The sequence below is a fragment of the Helianthus annuus genome, chromosome 9, assembly GCF_002127325.2.
Source record: "Helianthus annuus cultivar XRQ/B chromosome 9, HanXRQr2.0-SUNRISE, whole genome shotgun sequence".
Lineage (NCBI taxonomy): Eukaryota > Viridiplantae > Streptophyta > Magnoliopsida > Asterales > Asteraceae > Helianthus > Helianthus annuus.
Window position 1 is genome coordinate 184,837,433 of NC_035441.2, and position 23,373 is coordinate 184,860,805.

General features: G+C 39.4%; 2 protein-coding genes across 2 annotated transcripts; both read left to right on the forward strand.

Moving 5' to 3' along the window:
* Window positions 1–7,883: 7,883 nt before the first annotated feature.
* On the forward strand, window positions 7,884–14,315 carry LOC110880086 (pleiotropic drug resistance protein 1). The gene is made up of 19 exons (XM_022128650.2): window positions 7,884–8,570; window positions 8,664–8,784; window positions 8,886–8,974; window positions 9,049–9,133; window positions 9,264–9,423; window positions 9,499–9,575; window positions 9,659–9,712; window positions 9,900–10,292; window positions 10,387–10,668; window positions 10,762–11,078; window positions 11,174–11,334; window positions 11,423–11,526; window positions 11,617–11,767; window positions 11,852–12,021; window positions 12,132–12,464; window positions 12,559–13,067; window positions 13,152–13,379; window positions 13,451–13,877; window positions 13,966–14,315. The coding sequence occupies exons 1-19, from the start codon at window positions 8,206–8,208 to the stop codon at window positions 14,221–14,223; spliced, it is 4,284 nt and encodes a 1,427-aa protein (XP_021984342.1). The 5' UTR covers window positions 7,884–8,205; the 3' UTR covers window positions 14,224–14,315.
* A 164-nt stretch (window positions 14,316–14,479) lies between these two features.
* LOC110880089 (probable 2-oxoglutarate-dependent dioxygenase AOP1.2) lies at window positions 14,480–15,843 on the forward strand. Its single transcript, XM_022128652.2, has 3 exons — window positions 14,480–14,856; window positions 14,949–15,270; window positions 15,349–15,843. Exons 1-3 carry the CDS (start codon window positions 14,495–14,497, stop codon window positions 15,589–15,591), a joined length of 927 nt encoding a protein of 308 aa, XP_021984344.1. The 5' UTR covers window positions 14,480–14,494; the 3' UTR covers window positions 15,592–15,843.
* Window positions 15,844–23,373: the final 7,530 nt, after the last annotated feature.

Genomic DNA, 23,373 nt, shown 5'->3' on the forward strand with positions numbered 1-23,373 from the left:
CTGTGGGGCACATTCTCCAGACAAAGTGTGTACAATCGAGACTCCCTAACATGCCAGGTAGGTGATGCCTATCCTCATGAGCCTGATACAATAGCGCGATGTCGTGGCTCGTTGGTCTACGTAGGAATTCACCGCCATACCTTAAATTAAATAAAAGACATTTCATTAAATTAAAAAAAAAGACATTTCATTAAATTAAAAAAAAAACATTCGAACTAGAAAAAAAAATAAATTCACCGCCATACCTTTTACAAACCGTCTCGCAGAAATATTCAAGGCACTCACGAGAGGTCCTTTCAGACATATTTAAATACTCGTCCCCCTCGTCTGGTGGGTTACCGGTTGCAAGTTGTTTAATTGCCGAAGTAACCTTTTGCAACGGTGTAAAGCTTTTCTTCATTCTCCCGTCTAAGCCTTCTTGAAACCACTCGTCATACGCTTGCACGTCACTAACAATTTTTAGGAACAACGACTTGGACATACGAAACCTGTGACGAAAAGTATCTTCACTAAATTTTGGATTTTCATCGAAATAATCGGCCATGAGTGTCTCGTGGCCCCCCACACGATCCCGACGGACATATTTTTTTTTACTAGACGATGCCGTGTCTAGTAGCTCCGCTTGTTGGATGAGATTTTGGAAGAAAACTAAGCTACTATCGCTTGACCCGGTATCGTCATCGTCGGGAAAGTCGGGTATGGGAGAAAGAAACGGGAACTTGGAATCCATTTTGTGTTTAAAAGATATAAAAGTTTTAGAGTTTTGGTGATGGTTTGTTGTGAATGTGGTAAAAAATGGATTAAGATTGGTTAGTATATATATTGTTTTAAAAAAAAAATTGATTTTTTTTTTTTTAAAATTTCGACCGTTTGTAAACGGTCAAATCTCGAACATCGTGCATTTCCAAGCGGTAAACCCCCACCCATTTCCAGCCCCGATTCGGGATACCGCGGGGACGGCGGCGGTGTTCCCGATCGGGGAAATCGTTCACCGATGGCCTCCCCGAATGCGCCCCGTTCACCCTAATGACCGACTATTGGTATAGGACTAAAGTTAGCATACAGTCAAAAGTTGAAGGATGAGTTTTGTAACTAAGTTGAAAAAGAAATGTTTATGGAGGACCTACATCCTTAAATTCTTTATCCACGAGGTTGCTTTGTTATTTTATACACTTACTTTTAAATGCCAAATTGAGATGAAGAGTCAAAAGTCGATTGTAGCCATCACCACTTGGTCGGGTGATAGAGGCTTTGGGTATGTTTGGTAAAAGTAGCTGGTAGCTGGAGGCTAGAAGCTGGTAGCTGTTGGCCGGAAGCTAGTAGCTAGTAGCTGTAGCTTTTTAGGTATATTTGGTGTTTGATAGAGTAGCTGAAGCTTTTAATAAAATGTATAAAATGACAAAAATTGACATAACTAAAAATTTAGAAAGTTGGTGCATTAAAAAGTTCCTTATTTTTAGAGGTTAAAATAGTAATTTTTTCGCTAAAAGCTTGTAGCTCCTTCTAAACGCTACTAGTAGTAGCGTTCAACCAAAAGCTTCAAGCTCCTAACCTAAAAGCTTAAAGCTCCTTCAACCAAACAAGATTTTTTATTGAGTAGAAGCTTTTTCTTAAAAGCTTAAAGCTAGAAGCTCCTAAAAGCTCTTAAAAGCTCCATGCCAAACATACCCTTTATCTCTCTTGAGGAAAGACCAAGGTTCAATTCCTAACATGATGTATATCTTGTGTAATTTAGAAGCAGGGATCATGTAACCTTTGCAGTTTAAAAAAAATATATATACTGTTGTACGTTAATGAGAGTGTTTCTTGCGTTTTCAAAGGAAGTATAATCAATTTTAACTTTTAAGTATATTATTGTGAAACAAGCATATAATATTTTTATATATTTTGTACTAACGGTGGTGATACAAGAAAGAGTGAGATTCTAAAGTAAATACTGGTGTATTTATGAACTGAGTGAACAAATTGGAAAATTATTTCATCATGAAATCATGGCCATTGATTTACACTTGTGTATAAGGGTGCTAAACGGGTTGTGTTCATGGGTTGGCGGGTTCAACCCAAACCCGAAAAATTAACCCGAACCCGACCTGAACCCGAAAATCGTATAATACAAAAGAACCTGAACACGACCCGAAGTTTTGTGGGTTGGAAAATGACCCGTTCAATCCGAATTTTTCAATTTTTTTCTGAAATTAATATATTAAAATTAAATTACTTAAAAAACACAAATGCATATAACACAATTATATTTAAATTATAAAATCTTATGTTAGTTTCTCTTTTTAAGTTATAATTATGGCATAAAATACACACTCCATTTAATTTATAAAATAAAATATATTGTAAAAAATAATATAATATAATATAAATGTATTAAATGGTTCAACCCGCCAACCCGACCGGGTTGACCCGAACCCAACCCTTTAACCTAAACGGGTTCGTGGGTTCAACCTGAAACTGACCCGAACCCGTTTACACTAAAACTAAACCGGCGAATTTCGTGTTAGGTTTGTGTCAGAAATTCATACCCCTACTTGTGTGTTGATAATCAAGGGCTATAATTAGTTCACTATAAGGGAGTTGTTCACAGATGAACCTAACCCATACAAGAAAAGCGTAATTACTTACCTAACTCATTGCATTTATAAATCATTATAAACTATTAATTTTTTCCCGTGTGTTGTGGTGGAAATTTGGTCTGTATCGATCCGGTTTATTACGGTATCGTCACTAGGTATAGAATTAAAAAAAAAACCCAATAAAAAATGTTGTGACATCCAAAAAGATGTCGACACGTCTTTTAAATCGATCGAAAATCATAAAACAAATATCAGTAGCAGGTCTCATAGTACGAAAAAAATAATAGGGTCCATGGGGATGATAGGAATAAAACTTGGGTCCCTTAAAACATCAAGTCTCTTCATTACCATTCCACCACCACCTCATTGGCCTTCTTTTTTTGTGTACTATCATCATAAAACATATTAATGAATGCCTGATTTGCTTTCACAAGTTTTAATAATATTAACCTATATGTATCAAAACTAAAACAAAATGTATTACTGTTTTGATAATATTAACCGCTATATATCAAAACTAAAACAAAATGTCATATTTACTATTAATCATAACATTTATATATATTGATTTTACATCTATTTTTTCGGTTTAATCGGTCAATATTTTGCAAGTTAACATGCCACAATGGGTGTTTTATTACAATGCTTTTAGTCTTTTACGTCTATTTATTTTTTTGTGCGTTTTAACGGTGTCACGGCAATGCACAAATTATAAATACTCATTTAAATTAACGAATTATAAATACTCGTTATCTATATATATTAATTCATAACACTGGGAGGAATAGTGATTTTTGTCTTTTTATGGTTTTGTCTTTTGTGTGTGTGTGTTTGTAATAAAACTTGATTTTTTTATAATTTTACCACAAAATTAAATGAGTTTATTTTTTTGTTTCTTTTGGTTTACGTTTTTCCCAGATTTGGTCGAAGTTCGGTTGGTATCTAGCACTGTGTTTGGTGGTCACATTTGGTCCCTTACGTTTTTTACCCCCTCGACTTTCTAATACGTATCGGTATAAATTCTATTTTGACTACATTTTATGTCATGTGAGTCACTTGGTACTAGAAACTCGTGTTTTTATTTTATGTTTTTCTTGGTTTTGATCGTCGTTTGGTTGCTAGTTAACATGGTTTTATATCTCCCTGTAATACTAGTAGTACGGTTTTACGCCCCTCATCGCAACGTGGGGAGCTAAAACTAGTTTAAATTAAGATACGAAGCAACGTGTTGGGTTTTGGGAGTGAGGATTAAGGATGTACGCCCTCCAATATTGATCACATGCCAAAACAAATTTTAGTTAGATATTTTTGGAGTTAATTACAAACCTCGTCCTTTAACTATTGTCATTGTGTTGATTGTAGACTTGTAGTTATATACTATTGTCTAATCTAGCATGTTTGACCAATAGCGTTAAACACCGGCCCTACCTCAATTTTTTTTTTTTTTTGAATGGCTAAATTTGCATGCCATAGGGATTGAATTCATGACCTCCACCTATTCTACTCCTTAATTAATTCACCAACACCATTAAGCTATTCCCAATAGATTACCTCAATGTTACCTGCCGTGAAAGATTGGGGTGTGAAGCAGTTCACGTTGGTAAAGGAGATGGTTTGATACTTTGATGAACCTCAAGACTCTCAACCAATGAAATCCATCCTTCTCTTTTTTATTTGAGTTAAATGCTTGGTTGGTCCCTGTGGTTTTCAAAAATTTCAGACTTGGTCCTAGTGGTTTTTTAATTACACGCTTGGTCCCAAAAGTTGTCAAAAATGCACTCGGTTGGTCCCCAGCCCTAACATCAGTTAAATTTCTCAGTTAACTATGTGTGAAATGACTATATTACCCTTTAACAATTAAAAACCTAAAACTATATTACCCTCTGCATCATCTTCATCACCAACATCATACCCGTTTCTCTCTGTTCTCTCTTGATCTCACACCGGTGACCGGCCGGTTTTCCGGCGTCTCCGTTCTCCGGTAGCACCACACCCACCTCCGACAAACCCCCAACAACCACCTGCCATCCCCCCTTGTTTCCTTTGAGCTGGTGACCGGTGCACCTCTGGCCGGTTGCCGGTCGATTGTCTTACCAATCGAACACCCAACCCCCACACCATTTTATACCCTTTGCAACATACCCACCTGTTGCATCCCTCAAACGATGATGATGCTGATGCGGTGGTTATGGGGTTGGGTTGTTGTGGGTGGAGATCAGAGGTTGAAGAAGAAATGGGTGTTGTGGTCAACTACTTAACTGGAATAAAAGGGGCGATGATGATGAGTTTCTAATTGTCTGAGTGAATCGGTGGTTGAGATATACCAAGTCTTGGCAGGGCAATTCTCCGGCGGTATATATATTTGATGCCACCGTTAGTTTTGCAGCCATGGAGGTTTTATCCAATCTGTACCGATTGTTTTTTACAGATCTGAGCCTCATTCTATTCAACGAAATTGCTTTTATTTATTCACGGAATTGCGTCTTAGAACTGTCATTCAGTTGATTTAGGCTGAATTTTTGATTGGAACTGTCATGTGGTTTTTATTTATTTATGAGTTAAATGCTTCGTTGACATCTTTTGACTCTAGCTGATGAAGATGATGATGGTGTGGGTTTGTGATGAAGATGATGCAGTGGATGGATGCAGATGATGAAGATGATGCAGATGATGATGGAGATGAAGATGATGATGGTGATGAAGATGATGCAGTGGGTTTTGTTAATAAGCAAGGGTATTTTGGTCATTTACCATGGACTTAACTGAGATATTTAACTGATGTTAGGGCTGGGGACCAACCGAGTGCATTTTTGACAACTTTTGGGACCAAGCGTGTAATTAGTAAACCACTAGGACCAAGTCTGAAATTTTTGAAAACCACAGGGACCAACCAAGCATTTAACACTTTTTATTTCTTTTAAATATTTAATATAAATATTAGAGTTAAATGCTTGGTTGGTTCCTGTGGTTTTTAAAAATTGAAGACTTGGTCCCAATGGTTTACTAATTACATGCATGGTCCTAAAACTTGTCAAAAATGCACTCGGTTGGTCCCCATCCCTAACATCAGTTAAATTTCTCAGTTAAGTCCATGTTAAATGACCAAAATACCCTTGCTTATTAACTCTCTTTATAATTTTTGTTTAGTTTTACTTCCATCATCATCAGTAAAACCAAGTCATCTTCATCACCATCTTCATCACAAACCTACACCCCATCCTAAACCATGGGCAAAATGGTCGTTATAATTAAATAATCCCTTTGACCACGTCATCTTCCCCAAACCTGCAATTGAATGTGTGTATGTGAGTGGTTGTCGAAGGAGGATGAAATGGCCAGTGGAGTCGCCGGAAAACGGCTCCGATCGCCGGAGGACTTGATCGAGAATTAGAGGGCAAAAGAGGGGTGTTTGATGGCTGCATTTGGTGCAATTTAGGGTTTTATGTTTAAGGAATTTAGGGTTTCATCTTCCCCAAACCTGCAAGTGAAAACCGAGATTCAAACCACGACGACCGGAGCTTCCTCGTTGCCGGATGCATTTGAGAGATGAAAAGGAGTGTGTGTAACAGAGGAAGGAGGGAATGTGCGTGTGTGAGCGGTTGTCGAAGGAGGATGAATGGCCGGTGGAGTCGCCGGAAAACGGCTCCGATCGCCGGAGGACTTGATCGAGAATCAGAGGGCAAAAGAGGGGTGTTTGACGACTGCTTTTGGTGCAATTTAGGGTTTTATGTTCAAGGAAATGAGGGGCCGGGGTTATAAGGGGCTTTAAATAGACTAGGGTTTTGGTTTAGGACGGGGTGTGGGTTTGTGATGAAGATGATCATGGTGATGGTGATGAAGATGACTTGGTCCTAATGATGAAGATGATGATGGAAGTAAAACTAAACACAAATTATAAAGAGAGTTAATAAGCAAGGGTATTTTGGTCATTTAACATGGACTTAACTGAAAAATCAACTGATGTTAGAGCTGGGGACCAACCGAGTGCATTTTTGACAAGTTTTGGGACCACACGTGTAATTAGTAAAACACTGGGACCAATTCTGCAATTTTTGAAAACCACAGGGACCAACCAAGCATTTAACTCTAAATATTATTTTAATATATAATAGACAGTGAAAACTTATGAAATCAGTACAGACTAAAGGTGAAAAAAAAACAAAAACAAATGAGGGCTCATTTCTACCCATCATTGATGTGAAAGTGAAACTTTGTAAAACGGTAACATATGATCTTAACGGCAATTTTAACGAATAATTATTTGAGTGATTATGAGGGATTGAGGGTTTTTAAACACTTAAAAGATCAAATCCATAACTTACGTCTAGAAACACCAATCATATAAACTACTTTTTAGATTTTGAATAAGATTCCAGCAATAATAGTCTAAGGACTGTATCTACACTTTTTTTTTTTTTTTTTTTTTGAACGGCAAATTTGAATACATGACACATCAATTTCGGAGAAAACATAATAAATTTGAAAAAAACTTTGAGAATCGAACCCATGACCTAATATGTTAATAGTTTCTAACCCTTATCTCACCCCCAAGATGCCAGCAGAACCACTTGATCATATCCATTCCACTAGGCAGTAATGTCTATACATCAATTCAGAAGGAAACCAAATAAATCTAAGAAAAACCCTCTTGTAAGAATCAAACACAAGACCTAATAGTTCCTAAACCTTGTCACATCCCAAAGATACCACTAGGCTTAGAGGTGCATAAAATAACCGGTTAATTAACCGTAACTGGTTATTAACCAAAATCATAACCGGTTAATAACTGCTCGAGGAATAACCAGTTAGTGGTTATTTTTAACCGTATGTTAGTAACCGGTTATAAATATTTAGTTTAGTAACTGGTCATTAACCGGTTCTTTAAGCGATAGACCAGTTAACTGAAAAGGTCATTAACCGGTTCTTTAAGCGGTAGACCAGTTAACTGAAAAAAAATTCAAAAAAAAAAAAAAAAAAAAAAACTGGCTATTAACCTAAAATAACTGGTTAATTAACCAAATCAGTTAAAACAATTAATCAGGCTAGTTAAAAAAAATAATCGGTTAAAACATTAAATGGTTAAGATCAAAATGTCAATTAACCGGTATAAATCAGAACACTATTGCAATTAGAGAAAACAGTTTCAAAGCGGTTGGTGTAGTGCTCTTTCTTCCCCACTTCCTCTCTCTACTTTGACCAATCTTTTAAAAAATCAAACTTGTCAACTTTTCAAACAGATACTTCTCTACCTTCTTCTTACTATAAATATCATAACTCTGCACAAAGAAAAAGTATCTGCAAAACACACATTTCTACCTCTCTTTCATCTACAAGAAAAGAGAGCACAAAAAAAAAAAAAAAAAAAAAAACCCATTTCGTTTTACAATCATTCGGTGAATACCCACCCAACAACAAATTTCGATTCTTTTAGACGAACTCAAGGTTTTCTTTGCCTAAAGAACAATACCCACAAACAAAGATTTTCGCAAAATTCAAGATTAAAGTTGGATTCTTTTTGGCGAATTCAAGGGTTTCTTGGATTAAACAACAAGACCCACAAAGATTTTTTTTGATTATTATTTACTACCAATATTTGGTTTGGTGAGTTTTGATTGCAATAATAATGGATGGAAGTGACATATATAAAGCTGCTAATAGTATAAGATTAGGAAGTTTAAGAGCAGTTAGTAACACAAGTTTAAGATCTGGAAGTACTTCTGTATGGAGGAGTTCTGGTATGGATGTTTTCTCAAAGTCTTCACGTGAGGAAGATGATGAAGAGGCTCTGAAATGGGCTTCTCTTGAAAAGCTGCCGACTTTCGATCGGTTGAGAAAGGGTTTACTCTTTGGATCAACTGGACCGTCTAATGAAGTTGATATAGATAATCTTGGAGTAGAAGATAGGAAGCATTTACTTGACAGACTTGTTAAAGTTGCTGATGAAGATAATGAGAAGTTCTTGTTGAAGCTCAGGCGCAGGCTCGATAGGTAATTCATTTTTCGTTTTTCGTTTTATTATAGTTTGGTTTTTAAAGTATTGATCATTGGTTAATTAATGGGTTTGATCTGAAATGTTTGTAGAGTTGGGATTGAGTTGCCAACAATTGAAGTGAAATTTGAGCATGTGACTGTGGAGGCTGATGTTAATACAGGAAGCCGAGCCTTACCGAGTTTTATAAACTTTCATATTGATATTTTTGAGGTAATTAAGTAAAAGAAACCAACTTCAATAGACATGTATGTATGTTTCCATATTCTTAAGAGATTCAAAATTTCTAATATGTTTATTATGTCTTCTTGTAGGGGCTATTGAGCTTATTTCACTTACTTCCGAATTCGAAAAAGCATATAACTATCCTTGATGATGTCAGCGGTGTCATTAAGCCTAGAAGGTAGTAACATTATGCCCCATGAATATGGCTAATTTCCAAATACTAGTTCTAATCCGCGTATAAAATATTTGTAGAATGACATTACTTTTGGGTCCTCCAAGCTCTGGGAAGACAACCCTCTTGTTGGCTTTGGCTGGAACACTCGCAAAGGAACTTACGGTAAATTAGAGATACTAAAAATCTTAGAAATTTATTAACCTTGAAAAAAAAAATACAGAAATCAATACATTTCGCTACTTTGTCATCTCCAGTTTATAGAATTTTAAATAGCTTGTGTTTGTAAATGTAGAGTACGGGTAAGGTAACATACAACGGGCATGAGTTACATGAGTTTGTACCAGAAAGAACTTCTGCTTATATCAGTCAAAACGATGTCCATATTGGAGAAATGACTGTTAGAGAAACACTGGCTTTTTCTGCTAGATGTCAAGGCGTTGGATCGCGTTATGGTTAGTTTGTGATTGTTTAGATTTCATACTTCTTATTGAAGTTCTAGAGTTTTGTTTAACACTAGAAATTTGCAGATATGTTAGCAGAGTTATCTAGAAGAGAAAGAGATGCAAACATAAAGCCCGATCCCGATATCGATGTCTTCATGAAGGTAAGAAAGAAATCATTTACATGCATTTTGAGCCCTTCATAAATGGAATTCCAAATCATAATCGTTGTTTTGCTGTTATTCAGGCTGCTGCTACCAAAGGTCAAGAAGCTAGTGTGGTCACAGATTATACTCTCAAGGTACGATTGATGAAAATTATCTGTGTCAAAAATAAAATTTATATAATTTCAGTAATAATCTAATATTTTGAACAGAATGATTTAGCAGGCTATATATTTTAAGACATGTTTAGTAGTATGATTTTTGACCCGTTTGACACCTCTAGTATTAAAAACTCCAGTTAAAAAAAAAAGGTTTTTCTTGCAGCTGTTAGGGTTGGACATCTGTGCAGACACCATGGTAGGAGATCAAATGATAAGGGGAATATCGGGTGGACAAAAGAAACGTGTGACAACCGGTGAAATGATAGTGGGACCGTCAAAGGTTCTTCTTATGGATGAGATATCCACAGGGTTGGATAGTTCTACAACTTATCAGATTGTGAATTCACTTAAACAGTTTCTTCACATCCTTGAGGGTACTGCTGTCATTTCACTCCTTCAGCCCGCACCAGAAACGTACGATTTGTTTGATGACATTATACTCTTGACTGATGGCAAGATTGTATATCAAGGCCCACGTGAAAATGTTCTCGAGTTTTTCGAATCAATGGGATTCAAATGCCCGGAAAGAAAAGGCGTTGCTGATTTCTTGCAAGAAGTAAGTATTGTTTTTACTTTTTATTTGTGCTGTCTGATAACTGAATGACTGTAAATGACCATTTTAACCTTGTGATGTTGGAATGGTGTTACAGGTGACATCAAAGAAAGATCAAGAACAATACTGGATGAGAAGAGACGAGCCTTATAGATTCGTGACATCAAAGGAATTTGCAGAAGCGTTCCAATCATTTCACGTCGGAAGAAAAATAGCAAACGATATCTCGACCCCGTTTGACAAAAGTAAAAGCCACCCTGCTGCTCTCACAACCGAAAAATATGGCTTGAACAGTACAGAACTCTTGAAAGCTTGCACAGACAGAGAAATACTGCTCATGAAAAGAAACTCCTTTGTTTATATATTCAAATTGTTCCAAGTAAGTATTATATTATTGTAATCTTGCTCTAAATTTTTTATTTTTCCGTAATCTTTCTGACAAATTACTGCTCTTTTCCTTGGTTGTTTTCAGCTATCCGTCATGGCGTTCATTGCTATGACGGTGTTTTTCAGAACCGAGATGCATAAAAGGGATCTAGACGATGGAGGGTTGTATATGGGTGCTTTATTTTTTGGAGTTACCATGATTATGTTTAACGGGATGTCTGAGATTTCAATGACCATCGCAAAACTTCCTGTTTTCTACAAGCAACGGAATTTCCTTTTTTACCCCTCGTGGGCGTATGCTCTTCCATCATGGATCATAAAGATTCCCATTTCGTTTCTTGAAGCTGCTGTTTGGACATTTATCACTTACTATGTCATGGGATTTGATCCTAATGTCACACGGTACCACCTACATTTCAATACTAATTGAAAAGAAACATCTGTCTTTTTAATTTTTTATTTACTAATTCATTTTTTTTTTTTTCAAAATCTTGCAGATTCTTAAAACATTACCTTATACTGTTGCTTGTTAACCAAATGGCTTCTGGATTGTTTCGGTTCATTGGAGCAATGGGTAGGAACATGATCATTGCAAACACGTTTGGTTCATTTGCAATTCTCTTAGTGTTCGCTTTGAGTGGTTTTATCCTTACACGAGGTATTATACTATAGTTCAGAAACATACAAACTTGAATACTTTGGTTTGTTTTTGTCAACCAACAAACGTACGGTTTTTCTCATTGCAGATGATGTCAAGGGTTGGTGGATATGGGGATATTGGTCATCTCCCATGATGTATGCATTGAATGGAATAGCCGTTAACGAGTTTCTTGGCCATACTTGGAGAACAGTAAGTCACATGAAGCTTTGTTATATTTACAGATGGCAAGTACTTTTCTTTGGGTTAACGTTTTAAAATGTTTTCTTGTGTCGTATGTAGCCTTTGAACGGTTCAACGGTTGGGAAGTTTTCTATCACAGGAAGAGGGTTCTTTGCAGAAGCTTATTGGTATTGGATCGCACTCGCCGCCTTACTTGGATTTATTCTCGTCTTCAATGTCTGTTTTGCTTTGTCTCTCGCCTTCCTCAATCGTGAGTTTTCTTTTTAATCTTTTTTTTTTAATATCGAATCTTATCTAGATGTCATTTTGTAACATTGGTTTTCTGCTTCTATAGCTTATGGAAAAGCTCAAGCCAATGTATCAGAAGAGGATGAAAGTGATGCAGCCGTTGAATTAACGTCTAGGAATAATGAGGGAAGTCAAAACAAGAAAGGAATGATCCTTCCATTTGAGCCACATTCAATCACTTTTGATGACGTCAAATACTCTGTCGATATGCCACAGGTAACGTTATTTAATAAAATGAAACGGACCACAAAGCCAATTCATTTAGTAGCAACGGGGTCAATAATTTCGCATCTACTTTTACTGATCGACTTATGAATAATATTTAGGAAATGAAAGATCAAGGGGTGACTGAAGACCGATTACTGCTACTTAAGGGCGTTAGTGGGGCTTTCAGGCCAGGTGTTCTCACAGCTCTAATGGGTGTAAGTGGTGCTGGGAAAACTACTCTTATGGACGTGTTAGCGGGTCGAAAAACAGGCGGCTATATCGAGGGTGATGTCAGGATTTCCGGGTATCCGAAAAAACAAGAAACATTTGCCCGGATTTCTGGTTATTGTGAGCAAAACGACATCCATTCGCCTCATGTAACTGTCTACGAGTCTTTGCTTTACTCAGCATGGCTCAGGTTAGCATCAGATGTCGATGAGCACAAGAGAAAGGTTAGTTTTAGTTATATACCCGTGCTCAACAAGACCGTTTAAGAAAAGCTATTATTTGCGGGTTTTTTTAAGCCTGAATGCTTTTGTTATACAGATGTTTGTTGATGAGGTTATGGACCTTGTGGAACTAAACCCAATAAAGGATGCACTAGTGGGGCTACCGGGTGTTAACGGACTCTCAACGGAACAGAGAAAAAGGTTAACGATAGCGGTTGAGCTCGTGGCAAACCCGTCCATAATCTTTATGGATGAGCCAACCTCTGGGCTAGATGCTAGGGCTGCTGCTATTGTTATGAGGACGGTTAGGAACACGGTGGACACAGGAAGAACAGTTGTTTGCACCATTCATCAACCAAGCATCGACATTTTTGAAGCTTTTGATGAGTTGTTCTTGATGAAAAGAGGTGGACAAGAGCTGTATGTGGGACCCGTAGGTCGGCATTCTTGCGAATTGATTGAGTACTTTGAGGCCATCGATGGTGTAAGTAAGATTAAAGACGGATACAACCCTGCAACATGGATGTTGGAAGTCAGCACTACAGCACAAGAACTCGCACTTGGAGTTGACTTCACTGAAATCTACAGGAACTCTGAACTTTACAAGTGAGTGCACGATCCATCACTGCGAATTTGACAATCTTTTTCTTGAAAAGTTATCTTATTTTTGTATTTTTATCGATTTTGCAGGAGAAACAAAGCCATGATTGCTGAATTAAGCGTACCACGCCCCGGAACCAAAGATCTGTTCTACCCAACTCAATACTCACAGTCTTTCCTCGTCCAGTGTGTAGCGTGTCTCTGGAAACAACGGTGGTCGTACTGGCGTAACCCGCCATACACTGCCGTACGTTTCGTGTTCACCACCTTCATTGCAGCTGTGTTCGGTACCATGTTTTGGGATCTCGGCGGCAAAAAGTAAGCACCGTTGTATAACCCTTCGACTATTCTAAAAGTAACAGATGATTAACCGAGTTTTGTTTTTTCAGGAGTACCCAACAAGATCTGATGAACGCGATGGGTTCAATGTATGCAGCGTGTCTCTTCTTAGGAATCCAGAACGCGTCAGCGGTTCAACCCGTTGTAGATGTTGAACGAACTGTCTTCTACAGAGAAAGAGCCGCCGGAATGTATTCTGCTTTGCCGTATGCTTTTGCTCAGGTTTTGGTCGAAATCCCATACGTGTTGGCGCAAACAGTGGTGTACAGTGTCATCGTCTACTCCATGATCGGGTTCGAGTGGACCGCTGCTAAATTCTTTTGGTACTTGTTTTTCCAACTGTGCTGCTTCCTCTACATGACCTATTACGGTATGATGACCGTCGCCATCACCCCCAACGCCAATATCGCTGCCATCATCGCAGCCTCGTTCTACGGAATCTTCAATCTCTTCTCGGGATTCATCATTCCACGACCCGTAAGTTTCACTGACTTTTTTAATTTTTATTTTTTTACTAAATTATAAACTTTTTCTAGTTCTAAAATGTGATTGATTATATCAACAGAGCATTCCTGTGTGGTGGAGATGGTACTACTGGGGTAACCCGTTGGCATGGACTATTTACGGGTTGGTTGCTTCGCAGTTCGGGGACTTTGAGGATGTACTTGCCAACGGTGAAAGCATCAAAGATTACTTGGATCGATATTTCGGTTTCAAGCATGATTTTCTGGGGGCTGTTGCGGGTGTCCACGTTGGCTTGGTTCTGCTCTTCGCCTTCATCTTTGCTTACTGCATTCGATCCTTCAATTTCCAGAAAAGATAGATATTGTTTTTTCACATTTCATACATTATTTTGTTTATCTACTTGTAATACTGTTAATTTTATTCAATATATATGTTATGCTTATCCAATAATTAATCTATTATCAAATTTGGAATATTCCTGTTGTTTATTCAAACATAATCTGTATTAAATTAAATAATAGTGTGTGACATTTGAACCATGATGTGTTATAAATAGGCCAATTTGTATAATGTACATTTCATCATTCATAGCCTAAATCAACCAAAGATCAGTAAAAACAACCGTAAACATGCATAAACTTCCGACGATCGACTTCACAAAGAAGAGAAACTTGAAACCTGGATCAACCTCATGGCTAGCAACTTCCATTGAAGCGACGCGTGCGCTTGAACAATATGGTTGTTTTATAGCAGAGTTTGATAAAGTAACTCCTGACCTCAATGATGCAGTTTTTAAGGGCTTACAAGATTTGTTTGATCTCCCTACTGAAGTTAAAGTACAAAACAAGTCAACAAAGCCCTTGTATGGATATGTTGGTCAAATACCATTCATTCCTCTTTATGAAAGCATGGGCTTTGATTATTCTAACACCCATGATGGAGTTAAAGGTTTTGTTGATGTCATGTGGCCCAACGGAAACGAAGCTTTCAGGTAACTAACATCCTTAATTACCTTATTATCAACCCGTTTGAGCATGAACTTGTTTTGACCGATTACCTGACCTTTACTTTCATGTTAACTAGTGCAACGGTGCTAGCTTACAATAGGCTGGTGGCTGAGTTGGAAGAAATGGTGACAAGAATGGTGTTTGAAACATACGGCGTAGAGAAATATTTAGACGCGCATAGGAAAATGGTGACGTATCTTTGTCGGGGCATGAAGTACCGAGCACCAGAGAAAAACGAAACTAATATGGGCTTTGTTCCTCATACCGACAAAGATTTCATCACTGTTTTGCATCAGAATGGAGTCAACGGTTTAGAAGTCAAAGCAAGGGACGGCCAGTGGTTCACAGTTGAGCTTAAGCCTTCATCATACATAGTCATGTCAGGCGATGGAGCGATGGTTGGTTATGCATTTATCATATTCAACATGTATATTATCATATTCTACATCTAAAGATTTCACATTTTTTTTTATCAGGCATGGAGTAACGAAAGATTGTATTCGCCTTTTCATCGTGTTACGATGAATGGAAATGAAAGTAGATATTCCATTGCGCAATTTTCATTTCTAGAAGGGATAATAGAAACACCAAAAGAGTTTGTTGATGAAGATAATCCGCTGCGGTTTAAGCCATTTGATCATCTTAAATATCTTGAATTTTATAGCAGGGAGGAAAACCGAACACTTGAAAGTGCCTTAAAAGCCTATTGTGGAGTGTGAGATTTGATTTTCATCTGAGTGGTTTGATCTTGATGTTATTAAGGTGTGTCTAATAAGTTTTATGTTACCTTTGTACTGTATGTATCATATATGAAGTATGTGTTGAGTGTGAAAAGTGGACGTAGGTCAGAGCCGGACCGAACCACTATAAATCTTTGTGTTCTTGATTGTGAGCTGAGCGTGCATGTGACTCGTGTTCGTGTGTGTGCTCCGATCCTAACAACTGGTATCAGAGCTCAGGCTCTTGATCGTTTCACACGAACCAACAGAGGTGAAGAAGAAGATACCTGACAGAAGTGTAATCGGAACTAGGGCTCTGATTTCATTTGTAACCTGCCACCGCCGCCGCTACGATTCCGATCAGAGGCCGTCGCCGCCCCGCTCAGGTGAATCGCCGTTGCGATTCCGAAGCCACTGCCGGCTGTTCAAACGCGAAATCAGTCACCGGAGATCGCGACCCGTCGTTTCTGATTATCGCCGGAATTTGTTCGAAGACAATGGGCTGATCGTTTTTTTTAAACGACAGAAAGGTTTGAGGAGAAGGGACCAGGGCATTCTTGGAGGTGAAGGGTGGATATGAACGTGAAGTTCAGTAAATAGGGATTATAAAAGAATTCTTTTTTTTTTTTTTTTTTGAAGAAAAGATTCTTTGTGTGGGAAAGAATAAAGAAGAAAGTCACGCGCCTTCAACTTTTAACCAACAATTCTTCAAAGCAAGTTTTTTTCTTTTAAGAGAATCAAGTTTCTCTTATCTGCAAAGAGAACCCCTCAACTTGACAAAGGTTGTCATAACTCACTACTACTTGTTCATTGCCATTTTAAAGCACGAAACAGATAAGTATTTGTTTCTATTAATTGCTTCCGCTTGCATAATTATTTTTTGGTACGAACTTGGTTTTGTTTGTAGCAATTAGTAATTATTTGTTTAAATGGCAGAAGATAGTAAAATCAAGATTGATAAGTTTGATGGTAGTGATTATAGGTTTTGGAAAATGCAAATTGAAGACTTGTTGTATCAGAAAAGTTTACATTTGCCTATGTTGGGTGAACAACCAGATGACATGTACGATGAAGAATGGAAGTTGTTGGATAGACAAGCTTTGGGTGTGGTTAGGCTTTCTTTGGCAAAGAGCGTTGCGTATAACGTTGTCAATGAAACAACTACATACGGTGTATTAAAAGCTTTGTCCAACATGTACGAGAAACCATCTGCTTCAAACAAGGTGTTCCTCATCCGTCAATTGGTTAACACCAAGATGAAGGAAGGCATGCCGGTTGCCGCTCACATAAACGAATTCAATTCGATTATCTCTCGTTTAGCCTCCGTTGAAATAAAGTTTGAAGATGAAGTACAAGCTTTTCTCCTTTTATCATCTTTGCCCGACAGTTGGTCAAGCACAGTCACAGCCGTTAGTAACGCATCCGGTACTACTAAGCTAACGTTTGATAACATTCGTGACTTGATTTTGAATGAAGACATTAGAAGGAGAAGTAATGGAGAATCTTCCAGTTCTAGTTCTCTGTTGCACACAGAAAATAGAGGAAGAAGGAATGACAGAGAGCATAATCGAGGTAGGTCAAAGTCTAGAAGAAGGGGTCAGTCAAAGAATAGAAAAGACGTTGAATGTTGGAATTGCAAAGAAAAAGGTCACTTTAAAAGCCAATGTACAAAACCAGCTGCAAAGAAAGAAGTAAACAGTGTATCCTCGGAAGAATTAGGTGATGCTCTCATCTGCTCTGTTGAAGATTCAGTTGAATCTTGGATTATGGATTCGGGTGCTTCTTTCCATGCTATCTCATGCCCAGATATGGTCAAGAATCTACGAACAGGTAACTTTGGTAAAGTTCGTTTAGCAGATGATCAAATGCTTGATATTACAGGTATTGGAGATGTAGACTTGAAGACCTCATTAGGAACTATATGGACATTGAAAAATGTCAGGGTTATTCCTAACTTGAGAAGAAAGTTGATTTCAGTTGGTAAATTGGATGATGAAGGGTTTAATGTTCACTTTGGGGGTGGACAATGGAAAGTGATCAAAGGCAATTTAGTGATTGCCAAAGGAAAGAAGAAAGACACTCTATACATGGCAGAAGTTTCTGCTAAAGGTGTTCATGCAATGACCACCGGTCCGAGTCCATCAAATTTATGGCACAACCGACTCGGACACATGAGCGAGAAGGGATTGAAGATGTTGGCTCAGAAAGGAAAGTTTCGAGACTTGAAGAAAGTGGAAACTGAATTTTGTGAACCTTGTGTTCTTGGAAAACATAAGAGGGTTACTTTTGTGAAGACAGGGAGGACACCGAAAGCTCAGAAGTTGGAGCTTGTTCACTCGGATGTATATAGACCAACTTCAGTTACATCTCTAGGAGGCTCGAGATACAATGTTACCTTCATCGATGATTCAACACACAAGGTATGGTTATATTTTCTTAAACATAAATCTGGTGTATTTGATGCTTTTAAGATATGGAAATCTGCTGTTGAAAATGAAACTAATTTGAAGGTAAAGTGCTTAAAGTCGGACAATGGTGGTGAATACATAAGCAAGCAGTTCACTGACTATTGTGCCAAGGAAGGGATAAAGATGATTAGGACAGTTCCTGGAACTCCTCAGCAGAATGGTGTAGCTGAGAGAATGAATAGAACTCTAAATGAGAGGGCTAGAAGCATGAGGTTAAATGCCGGAATGCCCAAGACATTATGGGCCGATGCAGTTAACACTGCAGCCTACTTGATTAACCGTTCACCATCTGTTCCCTTGGGTTTCAAATTGCCAGAAGAAATGTGGCAAGGAAATGAGGTAAGTCTCGAACACTTAAGAGTCTTTGGTTGCAGTGCTTACGATTTGTTAGAAGTTGGTGACAGGGATAAGCTAGACTCAAAGTCCAAGAAGTGCACATTCATTGGTTATGGGTCAGAAAAAATGGGTTACAGGCTTTGGGATAATGAAGGCAGAAAAGTAATTAGAAGCAAGAATGTCGTCTTCAAGGAAAACGAATTGTACAAAGACAGAAACACCAAAGGACCAGAAGTTCAGAAAGAATATGTTGAATTTGAAAGTGGTGAAACAAGAAAAGAAGCTTTAGTCGACATTCCAGAAAATGGGAATGAGTTAAGGGACAGTGGGAGTTTAGGGGATGATTCTAGTAATGATTCGGAGGAAGAAGAAGCTACTCCTTCAACTCCAAACTCCCCAGAAACACCTCAAGTTCAACCAAGAAGGTCGTCTAGAGCCACTAGACCGCCAAACAGGTACTCACCATCAGTCAACTACATCCTTTTGACAGAAAATGGTGAACCCTAGTGTTACTCTGAAGCTATGGGGTTGAAAGATTCATTGCAGTGGGAGCTTGCAATGAAAGATGAAATGAAGTCGCTTGAGAAGAACAAGACCTGACACTTGATAAAGCTTCCATCTGGGAAGAAGGCTCTTCAGAACAAATGAGTTTTCAGGGTCAAGGATGAACATGATGGTACCAAACGGTACAAAGCAAGATTAGTAGTCAAGGGATTTCAACAGAAAGAGGGAATTGATTTCAATGAAATATTCTTTCCAGTAGTGAAGATGACTACCATCAGACTTGTTCTTAGTATTGTAGCAGCAGAAGGCTTGCATCTAGAGCAACTAGATGTCAAGACAACTTTTCTACATGGTGACCTAGAAGAAGACATCTACATGATGCAACCAGAAGGTTTTCGGGTTAAAGGCAAAACTCAAACTACCTCACCGGAATTTCAGAAAATCTTATCGGAGAAGACAAGAGGAAATTGTTTCTCTCACCGAAAATTTTTTAAATTTTGAACAAGTGAGGGGAAACCACGAACGGTTTCCCCTTATATACCCACCGCAATAAATGCAGCATGGAAACTGAATCATCACGTACAAAAAAGAGCGAATTACGCGGCACCACGTGTCAAGCGACCTTTTCGCTGACGGTTACCACGCGCGCGTGGCCGCCCACGCGCCTGACAAAGGAGACGTTTACACTCCTGCTACAGTGCATTTAATGACCTCGGGCAGTGCAACTGTCCTTTCATTTCAGCACATGCCAGAAAATCTCACCAACTTCCACCAACTCACACGTGCGCTCAGCCACGTGTACAACAAAAAGCGACAATATTATCCAAACACAAGCGGCATGCGGTTTCTCTGGTATACCGCACCATAACCCATACCGCATATCGTTTTTTTACATACCCCATAAAATAGCCAAAAAATTATATCTTTCCATGGTTAAGGGGTATAAACATGTCCGCACATACCCACGAGTACACGTGGAATATGCGGAGATGACACACACGAGCCCGTACAGGTGTGTCAGATACTCAGAACCAGCGTTGTTCTTTGTACTGAACCGCATCTCAGAAACAGGTAAACCGCATTGCCTTCATTCTCTTCAAGCTTCAAATCCCTCCTGTCCGGTTCACAACCACAGAGGGTGCATAAACAACTTCTTTAACGAGAAGAAGGAAGGGAATGTACGCGTACGCACATCAGCAACCCTGACTCCTGATCTTTCAAGAGCCACATCCGAGCAACACACCCGTTTCAAGCGAATATGGGGTGACAAAACCGCAGACACTCATGAGTCGCTGCGGACACAACCATAGCTTCTGCAAACGGTTGCTACGGAAGAGCCACAACTAAGTCTTCACATCGAGGAACGAAACTACTTCAAGGAAAACTCCTCGGTATTGGAGCGTGAAGGAAGGTAGCTAAGGAAGAGATGCGGACGAGATCCCCAATGATCATACGAGATCTCGTCGAACAACAAGCGGTCGAACAAGCGGTAACAAGTCTGCTTATGACTTTGTTACCCTACTTGTAAGACGGATAGAATAAACCATGGTGGGCATTACCATGCCTATGACCATGTTTACTTGACCATTATCCAGAATCACATTGTTCGACCAAACATGGCCAACAATGACGCAAGTACTCAACATTGTTCCCACAACCGTGGCCAACAATGTCAAGAAACGAGGTAACCGCAAAGGACGTGCGGTTACTAGAGAGCTAATTGGAAGAACATGAACACCCCACAAAAGGGATCATCATTTGATGTCCAATCATAACATCAGAAAACTCTCTTCTTCATTCACCACCTCAAAGGTTGGTTCGAAGTTTGTGCACACCTTCAACCACCATCTCAGAGATTGGTTCGAAGTTTGTGCATACGCCCAGCAAGGTCTCAAGGTTGGTTCGACACACCAACAGGTGGCACCCAACCCGAGGCTGAGAATTTCGCATCAGACGAAACATTCTCACCGGTACGGAAGAGGCATCAAATGACCCTTCCAGATCTCCAGCTTGATTTACAAAGAGCAAAGACCATCCACATGGCCTAGGATCTTCTCCAGACTCCAAACTACCTTCTAAACACCATAGTCCAGTACTACTCCCACATGCAACTTGCATATGGCAGCAACACTAGACTGGGGGGACTTGAAGGGGTATGGTCCCAGATCTCGCGTCAACATCGACCGCGAGTGACCATTACCCTTATCAACCCCCACTAGCTAACAACCTACTTATGTCCGTGCGGGAACGCATCGACACAGTGGTTGAATCCAATCTGTCCAGTGATGGAGGAGGACTTACCTGGAATATGAGAACGGTATAGCGATGCGGCTGGCACCGCATCTGGTGTATGAAAACGGAAGTATTCACAGCGATGCGGCCCCGCACCACATCCGGTGAACACTTCTATCAATACAGAGAAGCTGGATAACAGCAACAGTCACCACAGCCGACGATGCGGCCTGGCACCGCATCTCGCGTATTTCTTGATCAGAGGAGTAGGACGCGGGAACATCTACAGTTACCGCAGACAGCGATGCGGCTTGCACCGCACCATGTCTACTCATCAAGTGGACCTGACACCACAGAGCAAGTAGCACCAATGGCAGCCGCCTGCCAGGACTACGTAAGCGACAGACTGACGTGGCGTCGCCTCCCCGACCAACATGTCTGACACACCTGCAAAGGTGCAGCATGCCGTCAGTCTATCCATCCACCTCCTCCTTCACTCCTCGGCTATAAATACCAACCCCAAACCAGGTTTGAGGTATCTCTTCACAACTCTCTCACTACTACTACTATCATACTTTGCTTCCCAAGCAGACTACTGATTCTCACGCTGGAGAGTGGTAACAAGGAGCACCCCCCACCCCATCCTCCTTGTTACGAGTCACGGCTTGTTTCCTTATGCAGGAGATCAACCCACCGGTGACCAGCCAGCGATCCTCGAGAGGAAGGGATTAACCCTTCTTGACGAGACCAGTGAGTTAACCCTGCCCGGTTAACCATTGTTTCATCAAGCCTTAAAGATGCCAAGATCAGAAGCACACCTTTGGGAAGTTACTTTAAGCTTTCTAAAGTTCAGTCACCCAAATCAGATGAAGACAAAGCAGAAATGGCTAAAGTTCCGTATGCATCTGCAGTTGGTAGCCTCATGTATGCACGAGACCATACATTGCTCATGCAGTGGGAGTTGTTAGTCGGTTTATGTCCAACCCGGGAAGAGAACATTGGGAAGCAGTTAAATGGCTGCTAAGATATTTAAAGGAAACTTCAAAAGTTGCATTGCAGTTTAAAGGGAAAGAGGTTATTCTGAAAGGTTTTGCAGATGCTGACCTTGGTGGGTGTAAAGAGTCATTCAAAAGTACCACAGGGTATGTCTTCACAGTGGGAGGCACTGCTGTAAGTTGGATGTCCAAACTTCAGAAAAGTGTTGCCCTATCAACCACAGAAGCGGAGTATATGGCAGTTGCTGAAGCAAGCAAAGAGCTTATTTGGTTGAAGAATTTTCTCAAAGAGCCTGGCAAGGAACAAGTTGATTGTGCACTGTTCTGTGACAATCAAAGTGCAATACACCTTGCAAAGAACCCTGTCTTCCATTCAAAGACGAAACATATACAATTGAGATATCACTTTATCAGAGATCAAGTCAGTGATGGCACTCTGAAGTTAAAGAAGATCAAAGGAACTGAGAATCCAGCTGATATGTTGACTAAGGTTGTCACCTTAGAGAAGTTGAAGCTTTGCATAGCTTCAACTGGCCTTCAGGATAATTGAAGAGAAGGCCGGGTAACTTGGAATGAGTTAAAGTTTCTTACAGAAATACAGATGCACAGTTGAAGCACAAGTGAATATTGTTCCGTGGCTTCAAGTGGGAGATTGTTGAGTGTGAAGCCACTCTTGTGGTTTGTCAAAGTAGCGACAGAAAACATGTGGGAAACCTGCAACATGTTTTGTGGCCTGTCAAAAGAAGTGGCGGAAGACAACTGTGCTTGATCTATTTCTTCTTCTACATTAATTTCCTTGTTTGACAAATTCTTATCCAATCTCTATATAAGTGATCCATCTGTATTGTAATCATTGTATCACAAAAGAAATAAAAACCTCCTAGTTACCGAGAGTGGACGTAGGTCAGAGCCGGACCGAACCACTATAAATCTTTGTGTGCTTGATTGTGAGTTGAGCGTGCGTGTGACTCGTGTTCGTGTGTGTGCTCCGATCCTAACAATTGTTTCTATAATCATTCATCACAGTTAACGCGTGAATCATATATAAAATGGACCAAAAAGTGTTTGTGCGTCAACACAATGCAACCTAACATGTTTGACTTGAACCCACAGTTATTAGCTATAAAGGAAATATTAAAATTTGGACAAAAAAGTTATGCAAACCCAACCTAGCCCGTTTTGACCCATATCCAACCCGTCCATTTTCACACCTCTTGCATGCTATTTGAAAGCCGCGAATTCAGAAC